This window comes from Rhyacophila brunnea, unplaced genomic scaffold (assembly GCF_057557595.1).
Source record: "Rhyacophila brunnea isolate RB1 unplaced genomic scaffold, BYU_Rbru_1.0 scaffold_12, whole genome shotgun sequence".
Classification (NCBI taxonomy): domain Eukaryota; kingdom Metazoa; phylum Arthropoda; class Insecta; order Trichoptera; family Rhyacophilidae; genus Rhyacophila; species Rhyacophila brunnea.
In genome coordinates this window covers 29,789,705-29,810,651 of record NW_028232774.1, presented here as the reverse complement: position 1 = coordinate 29,810,651, position 20,947 = coordinate 29,789,705, and the positions used below count along the sequence as shown (strand labels likewise).

The following is a 20,947-nucleotide window of genomic DNA, read 5'->3' as shown; positions in this document are numbered from 1 at the left end:
TGTATTAATAAAAACTTTGTATTGTACTTGATAGAAATACTGAATAAATATTATAGAATACAGAAATGTTATTGATTTCCATAGTAATGCACGTATATATTAATAATTTAGTTGCTAGGACCCACTTAGCAACCAATAATAGTGAGTAGTAAATATTACTTTTAACGAATTTTTTTCCGAAACAATGAATTCAATTCTGCTTAAATAATAAAAATGTGGTAAAAAGTGCAAGGACTTTCCCTCAGATAAACTTCACATCCATAAACATCTCAGATAATTATTATTCTTTACTGCTTGTAGGCTGATTCAATTTTTTATAATAAAAAACTTGATATAATGTCATGTAATGTGTGCTTTTTATACCTGTAAAACATACTTATTAGGATTGAGTGCTAAAATCGTTTGTATGATTATAAAAAATCCCATGTAATATTATTGCAAACAGTAAGTCCTCGACTTAGGCGATTTCGACTTACGTGAATTCGTAATTACGCGATTTTTCAAAATATGCTTTTTTTGCTGCAGTTTGTTTCTCTGCGTTAGTGTTTACATAGAATATTATGTTATTATATGGATCATGTAAAAAAATTAGTAGTAATGCAATCTACGATAAAACCAAGAAAAGAGGAATATTAATAGAAGAAATGGAAATATTGGTTATATGGATGGAAGATATGCAGCAACAACAAATTCCAATAAGCCTTATACTCATACAGAATTAAACCTTGAGTCGTGTTGAAGACAAAGTGTAAAAATGATGATAGTGTTGATACTAATGCATTCACTGCAAGCCACGGACGGTTTCAAAAATTTAAAAGCCGTAATAAACTACATAAAATCAAAGTAACAGGTGAGAATGCCGAGTTATGCAGATACAGAGATACAGAGGAAGCTATGAATTTTATCAAGAAGTTAGCAGAAATCATAAAAATGACCTGCCACAACAAATTTTGCATGTGGACGAAACTGGGCTTATTGGAAAAAAAATGCCAGATTAGTCATATTATATAAATATGCCAGGTTTTAAGGTGTCTGATGATAGGCTAACCCTTTTACTTGGTGGAAATATTGCTGAGGATTGCAAAATCAAACCACGTCATCAATCAATAATGTTTTTTAAATGTATGTATGTAGGTCCATTTTAGTTTCACTTATTGCTCACTTACTTTGAAACTAAGACATTATTTAAAAAATTGCATGATTTTAAGTTTTATTCGACTTGCACGATTTTTCGACGTACACGAAAATCTTCGGAACGAATTAATCACTAAGTCGAGGACTTACTGTACTTAGATAGTTGAGCATTTAATATATGAATGACAATCATCGTTGGATGGCAAACAGATAAATAAAACATTTTATTGACCTCTGATGCGCCTGCACGCAGACGTCACAGATGAACTCGGAGCACTCACAACACCAGGCTGTGGCGGCGTTGTCGTCGGAGCAGCTGTTGCACCGTTGGTCCGACGAACTGTTCCCGCTACCCCCCGCAGCGGGAGTGGTACCTCCCCCTCCGCCCGCCATGCCGCCCCCCTCCCGCCTCTCTACCACGAACTGCTGATCGATCATGCCCGCCGCGGAGCAGTTCACGTTACAAGGGGGGCAGAGCACCGATAGCGCCTCTGGCGTACCTGATCAACAAAATAATATAGACATGTCATTACTGTTGCTTGATAGCAGTAGGGTAGCCAGGGGCTATTCAAATTACGTTTTGCTCAAAGTGAAATACGAGGGTTGTCCATAAAGTCTCCAAGGCGCTGGAGTCGTGAGGGACGCTTTGATTGTAGATAGGTAGATAGATAGTCCTAATATCGTTAGAAAGACATTGAATCAATTCCTGCCAACAGTTACAAAGGATCAAGATGTTTAAAAAATCAAATTTAGCAAAATGTTCCCACACATGATTTTTAATAAATCTTTTCCTCAGGCTATTTATAATCTATAAAAGACTAAAACACATTGTTTACCGATTGTCTTAAAAATATCAAAATCAAAAATTTTGCTTTCAGTGTCGTTATTTTTTCTTGATGTGTTATTTTTCAACAGTATTAAATGTGAGTATTATTTTCAACTTTTAGTCACCCACCTTGATGAATAACAATAGTCTATCCTATATTAAATAATATGGAAACAAAACACCACAATAAAATTTTTGAAAACACTATTCAGATGAAACAATGACATTATTAATGGACGACTCACTCAATACAGTAGCTAGCACGTAAATTCGCGCATTCACATGTATAGGTAGACGTCACGCAATTTCATTTTGCGATATCATGCATCGGGAATTTATAGCAATATGAACTTTATTGTAATGGCGTTAGAGCAGTGTTTCTAATGTTAATGTTCGTTTGAGCTAACCCGTTCAAACCGAACCATTCGGCAGACCCAACAAAAAGTATCAGGAATTTATAGCAATATCACCTTTATTGTAATGGCGTTAGAACAGATTATGCCATTCGGCAGACCCGACAATAAAGTGAGTGTCATTTTCTTTTCCAGGTGATTCGTCCATATTAATGTCATTGAGATGAAAAGTCATAATTCTGGCTAGGCAATACTCACTCACTGCATTCACACACATTCATACACTCACACTTTATCAAGCACTGGATTTGTAAGTCAGGGTGCTGTGGTCAAATATAAGAGGTGATTTATCTCTAGTACCTTTTCTTTGTCAAATTCCTTGCATTGATTATTTCTTAAGAAACTTTTTCCAAAGCATCTATGCAATTGCAATATTATACAATACAACATGTATCTATTGAAAGTCAATCACATATGAATTTTATTGCTTCCATTGTTATAATAAATATTATACCTATCCAAAGCATTGAAAAATTCATTCTTCAAGGCGAAGTCTTCCTACCTAGCGGAAAAATATGAAGCTTGCAATTTGAGAATTTTTTTGATAATTTACCATTTAAACTGTATTACTTAATTATTTTAAAAATATGTAAGTATCTGAGAACATTAAAAAGAAAAATATTTTTTATTTTAAGTCAAATCTTATTTAGTATGGTCCTAATATCGAAACTCGATTTGATAAAAATAAAAAGAATTTCAAGTTATACACATTTATATTTTTATAAAAATCGATTTTTAATTATTGTGAATCATCAAAAAACTGTCTCAAAATAGCAAGCTTCGTATTTTTCAGCTAGGTGCCTCTGTGGGTCTATTCTATACTTATCGAACACTAAAGTGATAAATTGTATCAAACTTAGGGTAGGTTTGTATCAAAATATTAGCACTTATTGTAACAATTACACGAAGTTGGTTTTTATTGTTGCAATAAGTGCGATATTTTAACAGCAGCAAGATAGGTGCTGTTAAAATATAGCACTAATTGCAACAATAAAAACCAACTTCGTGTAATTGTTATAATAAGTGCTAATATTTTGATACAAACCTACCCTAAGTTTGATAATATTTATCACTTTATTACTTAGGCGGTCGATAAGTATAGAATAGACCCACTGGTAAGTAGAGGATTCAACAATAATACAAGGATACAACTAATCAGTGTTGCCAGTACCAACCTAAAACTAATTCAATAATTTATTTGTCTCTAAACCAGCAACACATTTATTCCAATGTCAACTTGTCATGAAAATCCAACCTGCTAAAACCCGGTCTTGTATCAATGTAATTGTCGTATCGCTATATCATAACAATGCTTCATAAATAGATACATACCTAGTTCATCTATAAGAAAAAAGTTTTCGATGATGATATAAAACCTAATCATTTCCGGTTGATTTTTTTTAATACATAGTTTGTAGTTTAGAATCGGTTACAAGATGAAAATGGAATGAAAATAAATTATTCCAGTGGCAAAGGGTGGAGGTAGGCTGTTACGATCCACCATAAATATTGCCCACTAAACTTTGTCAGTCATATTCAGTAGTTTAAATAGTTTTGTAGGATAATGATTGTTGTGATATAATATGTACCTATTTATATAGGTGAGATGTATTTTTTTTCATTGAAATAAGACAATTTACAGATGGTGTTGGTTAGTTTTTAAAATTCAATTAAACCCTGTGAAAAATACTCGCCTATCTATAAAATATCTAAAATTATGCAATTAAATCATACATAACTTTGAATATTTTATAGATAGAATAATATTATTATCTATATTTATAGGTACCTATAGTTTGGTTTAGGCAGGGCTTAATGAATTTAAAAAAATGAAACAACAGTGTGTGTAATAAAAATGTACCTACCACTTATTCTTAACCCAACGAAAACAAATAAGTACTTACCTAAGTATGAATGAAAAAATGTGCACAATTTTATCGAATCGCCCATAACATAACATTGATTTTTAAAAACTAACCAACACCATCTATCTGTACATCGTAGCTTAGTTCAATAAAAACCAATACGAATGACTGACAAAGTTTAATGTGCACTTGTTATGTCGGATCTTAACAGCCTACCTCCACCCTTCGCCACTGACTTATTCACATAGGTACACACACGTACTTTGATTACCAAGATACCTATAATATAGTTACCTAATTCAACTGAACTTCTACCGTACAAATGTCAAAATATTAATATGAACATCTCAAGATATATAATTGCCAAAGAATCCTGTGTTTACCTTCTCATTTTTTTCTAAAACAATACATGGAAAGGTACTGTTTTAGTTTAGGTCCTGTTTTGACAGTAGTAAATAGTTAACACTTGATTGACAGATTGTCTTTAGTCAGAACAGAAGTGTCAGAGAAACGGGTTCGAGTTTGACGTTTCAGATCAAAAGATATCTGATTGTGAGAACTCATCAAAATTCTGCTGGGACAGAATACATACCTAAACGTCAAAATTCAAACTATTTCCGGTTTATTTATTGAAGTGAGATGTCAAACCGTCAAGACACGTTTGTTGGAAGAAACCATTGATGTAAAATGGTTGGACTAATTCTATACCCTACGGCTTAGGCCCTACAGCCTATCTATACGCTATCTATCTATATATAGTGACTGGTTTTCGCAATTCTATCTTATTAATCAGTTTTGTGAGTTTAATATAGATTTACGCAATATTATCAATGTGCAACACAAAAAATGGTGTTTCCTTCGTAAAATATTTACGTATCTAATAATTCCATATGTAAAATAAAGGAAACAGTTAAAGTAAAAAGCAATAAAAATAACAAACCCATAAAATAAACCATACATTTTATGGTTTTACGAAACACTGCTGTGCTTATTATTATTATTATTGTGGCAGTGAATGAGGCTGCGAAACAATACTGATTTTTATTGCTTCAAATTTTTAAGTAATGTGAAGCAGAATGTGTGCTGCAGTTCTTATAGAGATAAAGAACCTTTCTTCTAAAATCTATTCTCTTTTTGATTCTAATCTAATTCTATTTAAACAACCAGGCTACTCAAAAATAATGGTAAGTGGGTTTGTTTTCTGGGTGATGCTGTAAACAAGGTTCAAATCCTGAGTGTGGAGAAATTTGGGATAAACTTAAAACAAGTAGGGTTAAAGAATTTCTTGCGTTCTATGACATGACCTTCATAAAGTAATACACCGAATCCGGCGTCAAACCCTTGGTCCATGGCGACTGGCTTTCACATGTTTATCTTATTAATCTGTTCTGTGGTGAACCATGTTGAAGGAAGCCGGTTACATGTCGTAATTTCAACGAAAACGCAATCTTAATGTAATATTCATCGATCAGCTCTCTGCCGATGCGATAATTATTATAGAGCAGCAACCGACAACCTATGCCACGGGTGGCACGCGAAAGAATTTTTGGTGGCACGCCTCGAAAATTACGATTTATTAAAATTGTCGGTAGGTACTTTAAAAACTGTACCGTAATTTATGTGATGATACACACTGGTCGCCGTTTCACGAGCCGATGATTGTGGACACAAAAATGCTACCATTGGACTGTGCGAGTGCAGGGGCGGCTCTACCTTACGGGACCATGGGGACGATCCCCCCCCCCATCATTCTATAATCAATATTCAATTAAATATTCACGTTACACGTGCCTGCCACAATACATTGATTTTGTTAAGTATAAATTAATTATATATTTTATTTGTACCGTTTTCCCATCCTTTCCCATTCTTGTTTTTTGGTGCAACCCTGTTAATGCTACTACACTACAGTCTACATACATAGCAGGTACGCATATACAACGATACTGGGGAGCACAGAACTTCTGAGAACAGATTTCTGAGTACATTGTTCCCTGTGGCGGGGACTTGGGAGATGGACCCTTTCAAATCAAAGCAACGTTTAAATTATGAGATGCTATACGCGATTGTCAGTTATGATTCTCAAAATTCTGTATCGCGTAACTGTGTAGAACATTAAGCTACGGTTAGCCCTACGTATTGGTGTTGGTTCGGGGATGCGATTCAAAATACCCAGTCCTGCATAAATGTGAGTACCTAGGTACGAGTTGACGTAGGTACATATTAGTATTATATTATCTTGTCGGTCGTGGTATGTCCTGTCATACACAGCTTTAGTTTGGCAGTCAGACAACAGTGATCAACGGTAATCTATCTATTAAATAAGTTTTAAATTATATTATTTGTTAATACCATTGATCAATGGTTAATGCATACTCTTCATTAGTATTGTAAGGTACTATTTGTAGATAGTTTTCATCTCACTTTAGTAAAATAAATTTGATAAATAATATAAGGTACTAGGTGGATTATTTATTGAAATATAAGTTTAGTACATTGACATAGAATCTCAAATTCTAAAGCAACAGCCACTATACAAAACAAATGACTTACATACAAGTAATGTTATAATTCAAATTATTAATAAAAATATAATATACGTTTTGATTGATATTAATTAGGTATATATGTATTAGATATTTCACGCCATCTGACCCCACTTACTAAAATATGCTAGAGCCGCCACTGCGTGAGTGTGTTCGGCGGCAACCAAGTGAATAAGTAAAAAATATAATGTCTGACTGGAATCGGAAAAAATGTCAAACCCAAAACAAATTCGACTACTTCCAAGAGGATTGGAAAATAAATTATGGTTTTTAGAGTTGATCGAATTTAACAATTCTGAAATTTGGAAATTAAACTTCACAACTGCCAGACATAAAATTATTAAAAACGAAGACAATTATCTTGACATGTATTGACATGGATTTCATTGTATGAAAAAAAGTCGAATTTGTTCTTTTAGGTGTTTTCGGTACAACGTACCTAGGTACTACCGTGAGCAAACATTCTCAATTATGAAAAACCCGAAAAATATCGAAATCGTTTAGCTGAAGAAAATTCGGAAATGTGCTACAATAGATTTGCTAGTTTTATTTCAGTGGCACGCCAATGGAGAGTATATTATTATAATATATTTTAGTATAATTGAAGTTTCTTGAACGCGGCCTTCCAACGTGGAAAGGTTCTCCACATCTGCGGTAGGGTATGGATATTATATGTTTTGGTCCCTTTTATATTTTTCATTACTTCTCAAAATATTTTATAGGCTGACAAAATTACCATAATATGCTCGATTTCACTCCCCAAATCGTCCAGTGGTTAAATTAATAGTAACAACCATAGGCATAGTAATACTTAGACGCTTAATCAGCGTAAACATAAACGTCACCGAAATCGGCGACTTTCGCCATAAAGGTAATATTATTATCATACATAGTAGGACTGGGTGCAACATTTTGACGCTGAAAGTTTACAATATACTATTATTAATGTATTTGGACACTCACAATTTTGGATTGCGCACTACGTCAGTGGCAAAAATTCTTACCTGGATAATCTCTTGTGGCCTGCGCCCGTTCTTCCAGCCGAGAGGACACACACTGCTCGCACGCGGAGTGGAGGCACTCCATCAACTTAGGGGTGCCTTCGGCGGTGGTCAGCATGGTCTTGCAGAAGATGCAACGCATGTTGGCCCAAGATTTGATGGGTGCCCCCATGGCGTCCGCGTCCTCGGCGGTCTGCCCCCCGCTGCCAGCCACCGTGTCCCCACTCTCCGCCGCTCCATCTCCACCGCCAGATTTTGACGCGGGGGACGAACCCGCCGATGCCCTCCGCCCGCTTGACTGGGCTACTGCTCCTCCGGTTTTAGTAGGCGTGGATTTCTGCTGAACAAAGAAAACACGTGGTTAATGTTAACGCTGGTGATGCGCCCACTAACCACAGCCACTGGTGATAACCACATGCTGCGGACTACATTTTCCATACTGTTTGTAAGGGACACCCGCACACGTTTCTTGGCGTACATTGACCGGATGCGATACGCTATAGCATGGTTTCCCAAACTGTGGGTCGCGAGTGAATATTGAGTGGGCCCTCCTCGCCACTGTATACATGCATTTTGAAAGAAAAGTTGTATTGAGAATGGCAAGTATGATTGTTTTGAAACACTATAGAATATAATTATAGAAACCACAGAGAACTGGGATGACTACAATGGAATAGAGAATTCAACGCATTGTGGAATCCCTCACAACAGTTGTCGTTCTGGGGATCATTCCAAACCTGGTGCATATTTCCACAAAGCTTGTGGATAAGAAGTAAGTATTTTATCATAATTAGATAATACTATCGTCTTAGAGGAATGTAGCGGCGAGTTAGTCAAAAACACCCCCAGCGTTATTATTATAGGGATCTCTGTAAATGCAGCCAGTGACTTTTGACTGCGGTATTTGACTCTGTAGCATTTAAAGTTGAAAGCCTGTCCATATCGCGATTTACGCTCGACAAGCAGAAATGGCTTCCGTCCAGATACGGCGTAGTTTGCGCGTTTGAAACAATTAGGTGAAGTAATTCATTTTTGAATCGGCATACAAAAAACAAACGCTAGTGTAGAAAAAAGCACTACAACTCGATGGTGTTAGTCGGTTTCTATGAGATTTTGTATTTCGCGATTACTTCCAATACCTATTCTCCGCACTTTAAAACCTAGGTGACATAATTTATTTGGGAGTAGCAATAAAAAGTCTCGCGTTCGAGCACCAAGCGGTCGTATTTCATTTTGTAATGGCTGTAAACGTCGCGATTGTCCAGAGTCTGGCGTTTGCAGGCGATCGTTGCGCGAGAGTAAAAACGCGCGAGCGCTTGTGGACAGCTGAATTGGATCACATGTACCTGGAGAAGGCGCGATTTGTTACTCGCGCGCAAAAACGCATCACGTGGGCTTTAAACCAACGTTGGTAATTTTCCCGATAACACTTGGGGTCATTGATAGTAACATTCTTTCACTTCTGTACGTGGAAAAGCGATCCGGATTATGAGGGCAGTATGATAAGTCTGTTAAAAATGAAACGGAATTATTTTTTCAACAAAAAATCATTTTATTTTTAAACATAGCCCCTTTTAGCTCGATACACTAGTCTAGCGTTTTTTCCAATTTTGTGATCCCTTCCTTCCAAACAATACCAACAAATTCTCGAACCCTTCAAAATAGGTGTGTTTTTCATTGATGTGTGTTCATATTTTTTCGCCGAGCCATTTCTTTGAATCTGGAAATATTAAATAGTTGCAGGGGGTCAAATCTGGAGAATATGATGAATGAGGAAACAATTATTCATGCTTCAATGCAATTTTGCAATAGAAACGACTACATCTGTTCAATGTCTTGGTGGAAGAGAAATTTTTTCTTCGCAAAATGTGATTGTTTTCCCTTCAAAGTGTCGTTGAAACGGTCCAATAAATTGCAGTAATATTCCCTCCCCACCAATAGCTTTTCCCTTTTCAAGGTCGTCAATGTGGATTATGCCACGTGTATCCTAAAAACCTGTCGCCATAACCTTTTCAGCCGATTTAAGCACCTTTGCCTTCTTCGGTGCCGATTCACAAGAAGAAACCCACTGTTTCCACTGTTCCTTGGTTTTTTGGCGTATTCCTACTGACGGATCCAAATTTTGTTCACAGCTATAATACATCGACGAAGAAATTCATTTGGATTGCGCTTAAACGTCTCCAAACATGCCTATGAGTTTAGCACACATGTGCGTTTATAATCGATTTTGAGTAATCGCGGCAGAGCTTTCTCATATCCAAATGATTATGAAAAATGTTTTGAACCCGTTCGATTGGGATGCCTACAGCCTTACCAATATCATCGGTTTTCTTAATCATTTCTGACGTAGTGACCTCAATTGGGCTGAACTTGGATGTTCACAAATGCCCACAACGAAAATCGGTAAACCACTTTACAATTTATTGTTTGTGTAAATAAATGTCCAGATTCTTTTATTTTGAATAAATTATTCATAGTATACTAATCGTTGTTGGCGTCTGTTTCCATGATACCTAGACATATTTTTGTATTTAAGTAATGGAAAATATTATTTGCGGTACCTAGTTGACACTTCACAATATTCGTAATTATATAATACTAGCTGACCCGGCGAACTTCGTACCGCCTCAGAATCAATAATCTTGTGTTAACTTATTAGCTGAATTAAAATACTCAAAATGAATTAAGTTCAATAAATGTGCAAAAATCAAATCAAAATGAAATAGATTACATAGTTTTGGTTGGTTCAGATTTCGAACCATGATAACTACCAAGTCAATCTTCAGTTGTAAATTGTGCGGTAGCAAGCCAGGCAGATCCAATAAGTTTAAAAATTCATTTTGATGGTTGGTTGCTTCGTCTTCGTTTATTACACAGTTGATAGATTTGAAGGAATGCATTGCACCAACGATTTGATTTTGAATTGTGAAGTTTAAGTGATCCACATCTTTGTTCTTTGCCGCAAAAATTGCTCGTTCACTCAATCAATTCTGATTTTTGTGGTTAGCAATGACGTTCGGGAACACTTTGTTGATGAGGTCATCCTTCGCTGAGACGAATTTCAAAAATTCAGCGGAATCGAAATCAATCCGTTCGATTCGTCGACAGGAACACGGCAGTTACCGATAGTCAGCAATTGCTTTTCGGCAGATGGATCGTTTAGCAATGCAACTCGCGTGTTTGTCGTCAGCTGAAGTTTCTTCACATAGCGCCACAGAGTCTATAATTTGAGGCAAGCGTTCATTTCATCGGCAGCGGTCGATCTTGGAATGACTGGTAGTGTTGGGCGGAAATTGCCAGATAGTAGAATCATTGCGCCACCAAAACATAATGAGTAATTGCGCAGATCTTTCATAGTTTGGCCTTTGCTGAGTGTTTCGCATTACTGCTTGTCGGTGTTTCAGTTGTTTGAAGGTTTAACGGCAATTTCAACGCTGACTGAGCCGTTCGGCATCCTTTTAATAACGTGGCTGCTATCCCAGAAGAAGCAACTGCTACAGAAATTTCGGATCTCGCACGAACAGTGGCCAAAATCAATGACATGAGAAATGTCTTCCCAGTTCCACCAGGCGCATCGAGGAAAAATAAACCACCATTTCCATCATCAATTGCCTTCATTAACGTATCGTACACTTCCTTCTGTTGGGGGTTCAACATTGGTACATTCGATCAAACCTATAGGTTCAATGCACCTCGATCATATTCACGTTCACGTTCCAATTCTCGATTAAAAGCGTCATTCATTCCACGATGTGGCGTTGGCATTCCTAACTTGACTAACAAACTGCCGCACATGAGATAACACATGTCTTCGATCAAAAGCAAAGCCTGGTTATGTATCTCCTCATTCACTTCGAGATCGGGATTCTCTGAAACGACACGAATTCGATGTAAAATGTCTTCTGACATGTCATCCTTGTACTTGTTCCACAGTTCAGGTGGATTTGATGGGAAGCATGTCGAAATAATGATAGCAAATAATGTGCGTATCTGATCTTTGGAGATGCAGAAACAATTGCTACAGCGATTTTCATGTCCCAATGAATATCGTTTTCAAGCAAATTGAGCTGTTGACATGCAGCACGAAATGTTGGACACACTACACCATTGACAGTTCGAAGTGATTCAAATGATGTCGGCCCACGAACATTTACCATCAACAACCGCAAGTAGAAGCATTCGTCATACTTCGGATGAACTGTGTAAATGCGACCAAGAGCATCATTAGAATGCACATCCGGATGATCAGGAACCGCATCGCCTTGCTTACGACGTTGCAATTTCTTCGATGAAGCGTTCCAAGTGTAATAACGTGGCGTCTCAGAGTAGAACAACGTTCGTGCAAACGAATCGCTTTGACAAATTGAAAAGAAACTGGTCAATGTTGTCGCTGGAGGTGTTACAGCACGTTGAGCAACATTCGATGCATTAAAATAAACTCGTTGACCATTCTCCAGATGCACCGCCAAATGTACACCAGTCGGATGACGTTCATGAATGGGGAATGAGAAAATACGCCAAATCGCTTCATTGCAGCTCACATATCGACAAACTTGATAGTGCGTGATTTCATCGTTGGTATTGGGAGTTTGAACGCCAAAAACCACAATATCGCTGCCTTTGGTGACATATTTGCAGATGTATTTGATGTACTTTACTGAATTGCAATACTCATGTATCAGAGATGGCGGTATATACGGATTTTTTTTTGTGATTTTCTTACTACGAACAAAAAAAAAATCATCGAAATCAGTCAATCAGTTCTATATCATCAATAGACATCATCAAAAAAGCCGTTCCATACGAAATCTATAAGAAAATGAATGTTCTTCATAATTTCTTTTTCCGTGAATTTTTCCGATGTTTTAATAACTATTCTGCTATTCAGGGCAGAGAAAAATCCAACAAATTAATGATCATAAAAATCGGTCAAGCCGTTTTAGAGTTATAAAATAAATGGTGTAATTAACCCGACTTTGTTTTATATAGATAGATAGATTAGATCTTCTGGCTCGCGGCATTGTAAATAACACTGGAAAATAATCACACAATTCAAAATTACATAATGAAGCAATTATCGATACGCGAAATTTCATAACCTCAGAAAGTGAACATTTTAGAAGGCAACTTATCGTTTGAAAATCACGATCAAGATCGCTATTTGTCTATAACAAAGTCTTTCGGTATTATCTGAGGCTGAACTGAATCAACTGTCAAAAAGGCCATGTTCATACTTTCTTTTGTTTGTTTGTTTATTTCTTGTTTATTGTTTCTGTCATGTATCAGAGATGGCGTTGTATACGGATTTAAATTTTTTGTGATTTTCTTTTGTTTTCGTATGCGCGAGATCCATCGTTTAAATCCATTGATATCAGTCAAAAGCCGTTCGATACAAAATGTATGAAAAAGTAATTTTATTCATAATTTTCTTTTCCGTGAATTTTTTTGATGTTTTAATAGTTATTCTGCTATTCGGAGCTGAGACAAATTTAACAAATCAAAGATCGTAAAAATCGGTCCAGCCGTTCTCGAGTTATAAATGGTGTAACTAACCCGACTTTCTTTTATATATATAGATTAAGTCGATAAAACGCTGAAATATAATGTAATTTTCATTCTAACATCTAACATTATTTTAAATATTTGTTGTAAATATAAATAAGTACCCATGTATAGACAATAAATTAATTGATTATGCACATCTTTAAGTTTTAGCGAGGGAAGAATTATTTTCTTTTAATAAACATCATAAGGCATAATAATTTTTCTCAATCTATATTAAAAATGTGTCAAGCGCGAAATGTATAAGGTACACCTACTGAGAAGATAGAAGCATATTAAACTGACTTGCTTATTTACTCCAACAAATCGTAATGTACGTCTATTCCTTTGCGCATTTAATTCAACTGTGCGGCGTCCAATCTCCCGGAGGCCAGTTGGGTCGGCGTCGAATTGGGTCGGCGTCCAATTGGGCCGGCGTCCGATTGTACCGGCGGCCAATTACCGGAGGCCAATCGGCGGAGGCCAGTTCGCGGTGCCAAATCGTCCCATTCCCAGTAGAATCATTGCGCCTCCAAAACATCTCTCACAATGCGCGTTTGTGCGCCATTCTAAATTCATCCCAGGTGATGATTTTACTTGCTACCAAAACTGTGGCCATTGCTGAATGTTTCGCAATATTGCATATCGGTTTTTCAGTCGTTTGAAGGTTTAACGGCAATTTCAACGCTGAATGAGCCGTTCGGCATCCTTTTAGCAACGTGGCCGCTATCCCGGAAGAAGCAACTGCTACAGCAATTTCGGATCTCGCACGAATAGTGGCCAAAATCAATGACATGAGGAATGTCTTCCCAGTTCCACTGGGCGCATCGAGGAAAAATAAGCCACCATTTCCATCATCAATTATTCATCATTATCATTATCGTATCGTGCACTACCTTCTGTTGGGGGTTCAACATTAGTACATTCGTTCGAACTAATTAGTTCAATGCATCTCGATCATTTTCACGTTCACGTTCCAATTCTAGATTGAAAGCGTAATTCACTCCACGATGTGGCATTGGCATTCCTAACTTGACTAACAAACTGCCGCAAATGAGGTAACACATGTCTTCGATCAAAAGGAAAACCTGGTTATGTATCTCCTTATTCACCTCGAGATCAGGATTCCCTGAAATGACATGAATTCGATGTAATATGTCTTCTGACATGTCATACTTGTTGTTTTTCTACAGTTCAGGTGGATTCGATGGGAAGCATGTCGAAATAATGATAGCAAATAATGTGCGTATCTGACTTGGAGATGCAGAAACAAATGCTTTAGCGATTGTCATGTCCCAATGAGTATCATTTTTAAGCAAATTGAGCTTTTGACATGCAGCACGAAATGTTGGGCACACTACACCATTGACAGTTCGAAGTGATTCAAATGATGTCGGCCCACGAACATTTACCAGCAACAACCGCAAGTAGAATCATTCGCCATTCTTCGGATGAACTGTGTAAATGCGACCAAGAGCATCAGTAGAATGCACATCCGGATGATCAGGAACCGCATCGCCTTGCTTTCGACGTTGAAATTTCTTCGATGAAGCGTTCCAAGTGTAATAACGTGGCATCTTAGAGTAGAACAACGTTCGTGCAAACGGATCGCTTTGGCAAATCGAAAAGAAACTGGTCAATGTTGGCGCTGGAGATATTTCAGCACGTTGAGCAACATTTGATGCGTTGAAATAAACTTGTTGACCATTCTCCAGATGCACCGCCAAATGTATATCAGTGGGATGACGTTCATGAATGGGGAATGAGAGAATACGCCAAATTGCTTCATTGCAGCTCACATATCGACCAACTTGATAGTGCGTGATTTCATCGTTGGTATTGGGAGTTTGAACGCCAAAAACTACAATATCGCTGCCTTTGCTGACATATTTGCAGATGTATTTGATGGATTTCACTGAATTGCAAAACTCCACGTTGCAATGCGCCTTGAATGTTTTGGAAAAAAGTGGCGAATACGGAACAATCCAAGTGTTGTCGACCACGATATCGTTTCACTTCATTTTCCTTGTGATAGTTCTACCGTTATCATTGGGTGATCGACGCCGATACAGTGGATAACCATCATTGGCAGTGATAGTCTCCGCCGTTAAACTTCATGGATAATGCTTGGAACACTTGCCGTCGACCATGCACGCTGATTGGGGGGGTTGATGGCGCCACACTGTCCATGAATCATTTAAGTAATTACAACATCATGCAGGTCTGGATCGGTTTCGGGATCAGGAATCTCGGCACATATGATGTCATCTTTTTGGTCTGGTCGAATTCTTTCGACTAACCAAATAAGAATGTGTGCATGCGGCAAGCTTCGTTTTTGTCATTCAATCGAATACATCCAGCATCGAGTTTCCCAAAGACGCGATGCTTAACAATGTAGTTCATCAGCGACAGAATTTTTTGTTTGAAGACACGTGCCGATCACTTGATGTTTGTCCGGGGAGTAGCAGTTGAACAATTTCTATTCATTTCGGATTTCATGTAAAGGTGATGAATAGATCTGGACGACCGTAATGACGAACATATTTCATTGCATCTTGCGCATATTCATGCATATGACGTGGGCTGCCAATGTACATCGCCGATAGAATAGTCAATCGACCAACATTAGCTGCATCTCCTACGGTGCTGATTGCATCGCGTAAATGAATATACTCCTCCGATCGCAGTTTGGCTTGGTTCAACCGAATGAAAGTGAGGCGCTCCGTCTCGATTTTAAGCAATCGACGAAATCGCAGCAAATAGTTGTCAGCATTTTGACGAATCATCAAATGATAAACACTGGAAAATTAATCACATAATTCAAAATTACATAATGAAGCAGTTATCGATGCACACACAATCACAAATTTGATAACCTCACAAAGTGAACATCTTCGAAGGCAACTTACCGTTTGAAAATCACGATCAAAATAGCTATTTGCGCACCTAGCTGGTAATCGGCTCGATTATTCACGTAGATCGATTGTCGAATGAAGTTCGAAGGATGGATTTTAAAATTGGTAGGTAAATAATGAGCAATACCAGCAATGAGATCATGTAATTTTATCCTTGGCTTTATTTTTGGACGCTGTCGAAGAAGTAAAAAAGATTCAGGCAGGACAACTTCCTCCAAAATTCACCGGAGTATACAACAAAGTCTTTCGGGATTATCTGAGGCTGAACTGAATCACCTGTCAAAGGATAGATAATGCACACAACGCCTTTCATTTGTTTCTTGTTTATTCTTTCTGTCATGTATCGTTGTATATGGATTTAATTTTTTTGTGATTTTCTTTTATTTTCGAATGCGCGAGGTCATTTTTCAAAATGTCAAAATGTATGAGAAAATGAATTGTCTTCATAATGTATTTTTTCCATGATTTATCCGATATTTTAATAGTTTTTCTGCTATTCGGGGCGGAGACAAATCTAACAAATCAAAGATCATAAAAATCGGTCCAGCCGTTCTCGAGTTATAAATGGTGTAACTAACCCGACTTTGTTTTATATATATAGATGAGTAGCAAAAGAACTAATACGCAACAAAAATAATATACTTCTTATCGAACGAACTTAGAAGATTATGACAGAACTGTCAAAATTTGTCGCCAAATCGCGCCAGTTACTCCTACTTTACAACACAGCTAGCTAACGTCACCCGAGAACTTTCGGCTAGTTGAAATTCCAACAGTTTTACAAAAACACGGGAGTAGGGGGTCGCTGGCAGTTTGAACCTGGCACACATCTGGCAGGTCGAAAAGTGTCCGTCTATGGGCGCAGCAGATTATCTACCAAAGATAACTGTATGGCCGCCATTACGTATTAACTGGCATGTTCAACCTGTTACGAGAACTGTCCGTCTATTGGCCGTTAAAAATAAGCTAAATTACATCTGCATGAAAATGTTAATGTAGCCTCGTAACCGATGATATTTCACATTTATTACGTTACGTGAGATTTGCGATGCTGATTTAATTTCTTAGAATTTTACCTGACTTATCATACAACCATCGTACACTTAATAGTAGCATTCTCAAAATCAATAAGGATCTTTTGAGATATAGGTCTCTCAGCCAGAGTTGGTGCGAACACAGATAAGAAATATTGTGTTTGTATTGGTGCATTTCTGAGGCAACGGGCATTGCACAACGTCTACGAGAAACAGCCGTATGTCTTGCTTACGCCCACTTATGGCGCTTATAGCGAAAAGAGGACAACAAGCTGTCGATTTAAAAAATTGAAACATTCTTTTTGTAAACTCTAAATAACCTTGTATTGTAAGTAGCAGCTTTATTCAATTTTGACCAATTTACATTGATATACTACTAGATGAGGAGTTCCCATACAAGTGTCATTTTAAAAATGTACCACAAAAGATATTACGAATATCGTCTTATAATATTTCCTTGTAGGTATAATGCGTTAAGACCGTTGACATGGATTCCCGAATTTCACCCGTATTGCCCTGGCTGTAAAACTGAATTTGCATTCTTGGAATAGTGAACCTAAGCGATGGTGCCCACAGAACGCGTCGGGCGCGCGAAGTCCGCGTATGCAGTGTTTATTCATAACCATAATCACACGTCTCTCGCCGCGCATTACCCTTCACCTATGTAGTAAGCGGCCCAAGCAGCACAAAATAAATATTATTACAGCGCCTCTCATAACAAAGCAATAAAAATATTATATTATTTCGGGGCTTGTAATTAAAATTTACGATGACATTATTCAACCAGCGATAAACTGAACACGCAATAAAATAAAACAATGACTTCTCTGTAATTAAATAATTGCTTTCCGCCCGTCGATCGACGATGCCTCGCGCAGCGTGTTTTTGCTCGCTGTGTTCAATGAATGGACTCATTGTATTTTCTTTCATTCGTATCGCCGAGAAGCGGTGATTCGCGAAAAAACGATGATTCATGCGGCGCGCGCGTATAATGCGTCGCCATATCCAGTGGGCGCTGGCGTATTTGATTACGTTGTATTTTCAATGATTTATGCGCCACTTGTAGAAATTTTGCGCGAGTGCGGCGCCCGACGCGTTCTGTGGGCACCATCGCTAAGGCATAAAGCTCATTGACGCAGCGAGTGCGGCGCTCGCGCAAAATTTCTACAAGTGGCGCGTAAATCATCAAAAATACAATGTAATCAAATACGCCAGCGCCCACTGGACTTAACGATGCCTTGCGCCCCGCCTGCCGCATGAGTCACCGTTTTTCGCTTCTCGGCGATACGATTTAATGAAAATACAAAGAAGTCCATTCATTGAACACGGCTACCAAAATTACGCTGCTCGTGGCGTCGTCGTTTGACGGGCGAAAAGCAATTATTTAATTACAGAGAAGTCATTGTTCCGTGTCCTATATTTCGCTGGTTGAATAATGTCGTCGTAAATATTAATGACAAGCCCCGAAATAATATAATATTTTTATTGCTTTGTTATGAGAGACACTGTAAAAATAATTATTTTGTGCTGCTTGGGCCGCTTATTACATAGGTGAAGGGTAATGCGCGGGAAGAGACGTGTGATTATGGTTATGAATAAACACTGCATTCGCCGACTTCGCCCGCTCGACGCGTTCTATGAGCACTATCGCTAAGGGTGGCTGCAACCCAAAGCAGACAGAGCAAGTCGTCATGCGCTGACTATTAGTTAGAGTAAGATGCAAGCTAGATCGGGCTTACTCATAATAAACAGTATGCTTTAACATTGGCCGAGTCGCTGAAAGTCGGGCGTCATTTTAAGAAGCATATGATTCATCCAGTAGTATATCAATGCCAATTTATTGTACGACTATTAGTTAGTTTCGTCGTAATTAAGTAGGGTGCAGATAGCCAAAATGGTACAGTATACTGGCACTGCGTATTTCTAATACTTATGTTTTGAGGTGTTTCAAAAATATGTTGGGTTCTTTTATTGAATGATTGCTAATCGATGCTTAGAGCAGATGATACATTTGAGATCATATTATAATTTCATTTCTCCTATTTGGCTAATCAAAACTATTCAAATATTTATTATAGTGTAATGACATGACCCGGCTCACGGCTAGCTCAATAATGCTACCGGGCCGTCACTGAGGAGACTAGTGATGAACTAGGAGAGGTGGATCTCCTTTGTAGTATCACAACTTTTGAATTCCCGAATAAAACTCTCAGCTGGTGTGGTGCCGAATTTATTCAGGTACTAGAGTTCACGGTCACACAATAAGGTTAACTGTCATTGTTCCCGTAATTAAATCTCATTAAAGTATCAGCAAACTATTTATTTGTTCACTATAGGATCTCTGTGAAATCTTTCACAAGTTCCCAAAAAGTCACACCTAATTCAGAGAATGTATACGTAAATATTCTTTGAATATTTTTATTTCACGAAATATTTTTTTGTAAGAAAAATTATAATTTATTCTTCGGTCACATAGTATCGGGTTTATAAAAGAATAAAATTTATTTTATTGTTGTTTATAACGTTTATTTATGTTCACAGTATGTTTACAAATATTTATTTGTGTTTACAAACTTGTTTACAAAAGGTTTGTTAATGTTTACAAATTTATTTACTAAAATTTATTTTTATGTTTACAAATTTATTTACTAAAATTTGTTTTTATAATTATGTTTACTTAATAAAGTTTCAAAAGTTTATTTTAAAATTCCGAAATGATTTGTAAAATTTATTATTATAATCTGAATTTATTAATTTGTTTTTATAAAACAAATCCGATCACGTAATTTATCCCGATTACGTCACCTCGTACGATGCGTAATGAAAAAGTGATTACTCCGCGAGCTCGTCACTACCGGCAGATACGAGTTATTCGCGTTACTTTTTGCCCGTCGATGGGGACTTACTGTATGTAAAATTCACGAAAACTACTGAGAACCATGTCTCATATCCGCGGTAGGACTGCTGCTTTGTTGAAGATCGCTGGTGAAGAGTGTAGAAACTAATGATTTTACGGGAAAAGTGGTCGCCTTTTATACCCTTCGGATAGAGGTTTAACAGGAAACAGTCCGTAAGGGATAGCAGATGTATATCTTTCTCTCACGGGATAAATTTACGTATATCTCCCGTTCCTGGCAACTTTCTAATAGAGATATCTTCTAATTTAGTCGGGTTAAATTTACTCTACTTTATTTTCGCAAAATTAAGACTTAATAGGGGTGTTTCAAGCACCCTCTAGAATATGTCCCTTAAATGCGCAGTTAGGATGACGTAAGCAAAATAGTTGATTTTATATGATTTTTCGTGTTCAAACGAAGGGGAAAGTTTCTAGCTTTCCATCGAGGTATCGGAATAAGTATTCGGGTACTAAATAAGGGAATGGCAGTCTTTAAATTTAAAATGTCAAAATGAAAGGTTGACACCCACGTACTAGTCCTTTCCACCACTCTTGGCCTTTTTAGGCCAATAGAATTTTACTAAGTTTTAATAAAACTGTTTGGAGCCGCAGAAACTTTCTCATTCGATATTTACTTTTCGGACGAATATTATTACGAGAAAATACTATAATATTATACTTAACATTTCAACTTAAATATATAAATGCTTAATCCTAACAAGATGTTATACACGAACAGTTACTAACTTATTTAATCTTGCATAGTGATTTTTATA

At 37.3% G+C, this 20,947-nt stretch overlaps 1 protein-coding gene across 2 annotated transcripts in view; it reads right to left on the bottom strand.

Annotated features, from left to right (window-relative positions):
- The window catches only part of LOC147078038 (E3 ubiquitin-protein ligase TRIM33-like), a 105,380-nt gene that overhangs the window by 33,459 nt on the left and 50,974 nt on the right, over positions 1 to 20,947 (bottom strand). Inside the window, exons 2-3 of one of the 2 annotated variants that reach the window (XM_085961140.1) lie at positions 7,789 to 8,125; positions 1,367 to 1,634 (exon numbers count right to left, since the gene is read on the bottom strand). In XM_085961140.1, coding sequence (XP_085817266.1) covers positions 1,367 to 1,634; positions 7,789 to 8,125 — 605 coding nt within the window. The remainder of the gene's footprint in view (positions 1 to 1,366; positions 1,635 to 7,788; positions 8,126 to 20,947) is intronic. The other variant, XM_085961141.1, reaches the window with a different exon arrangement.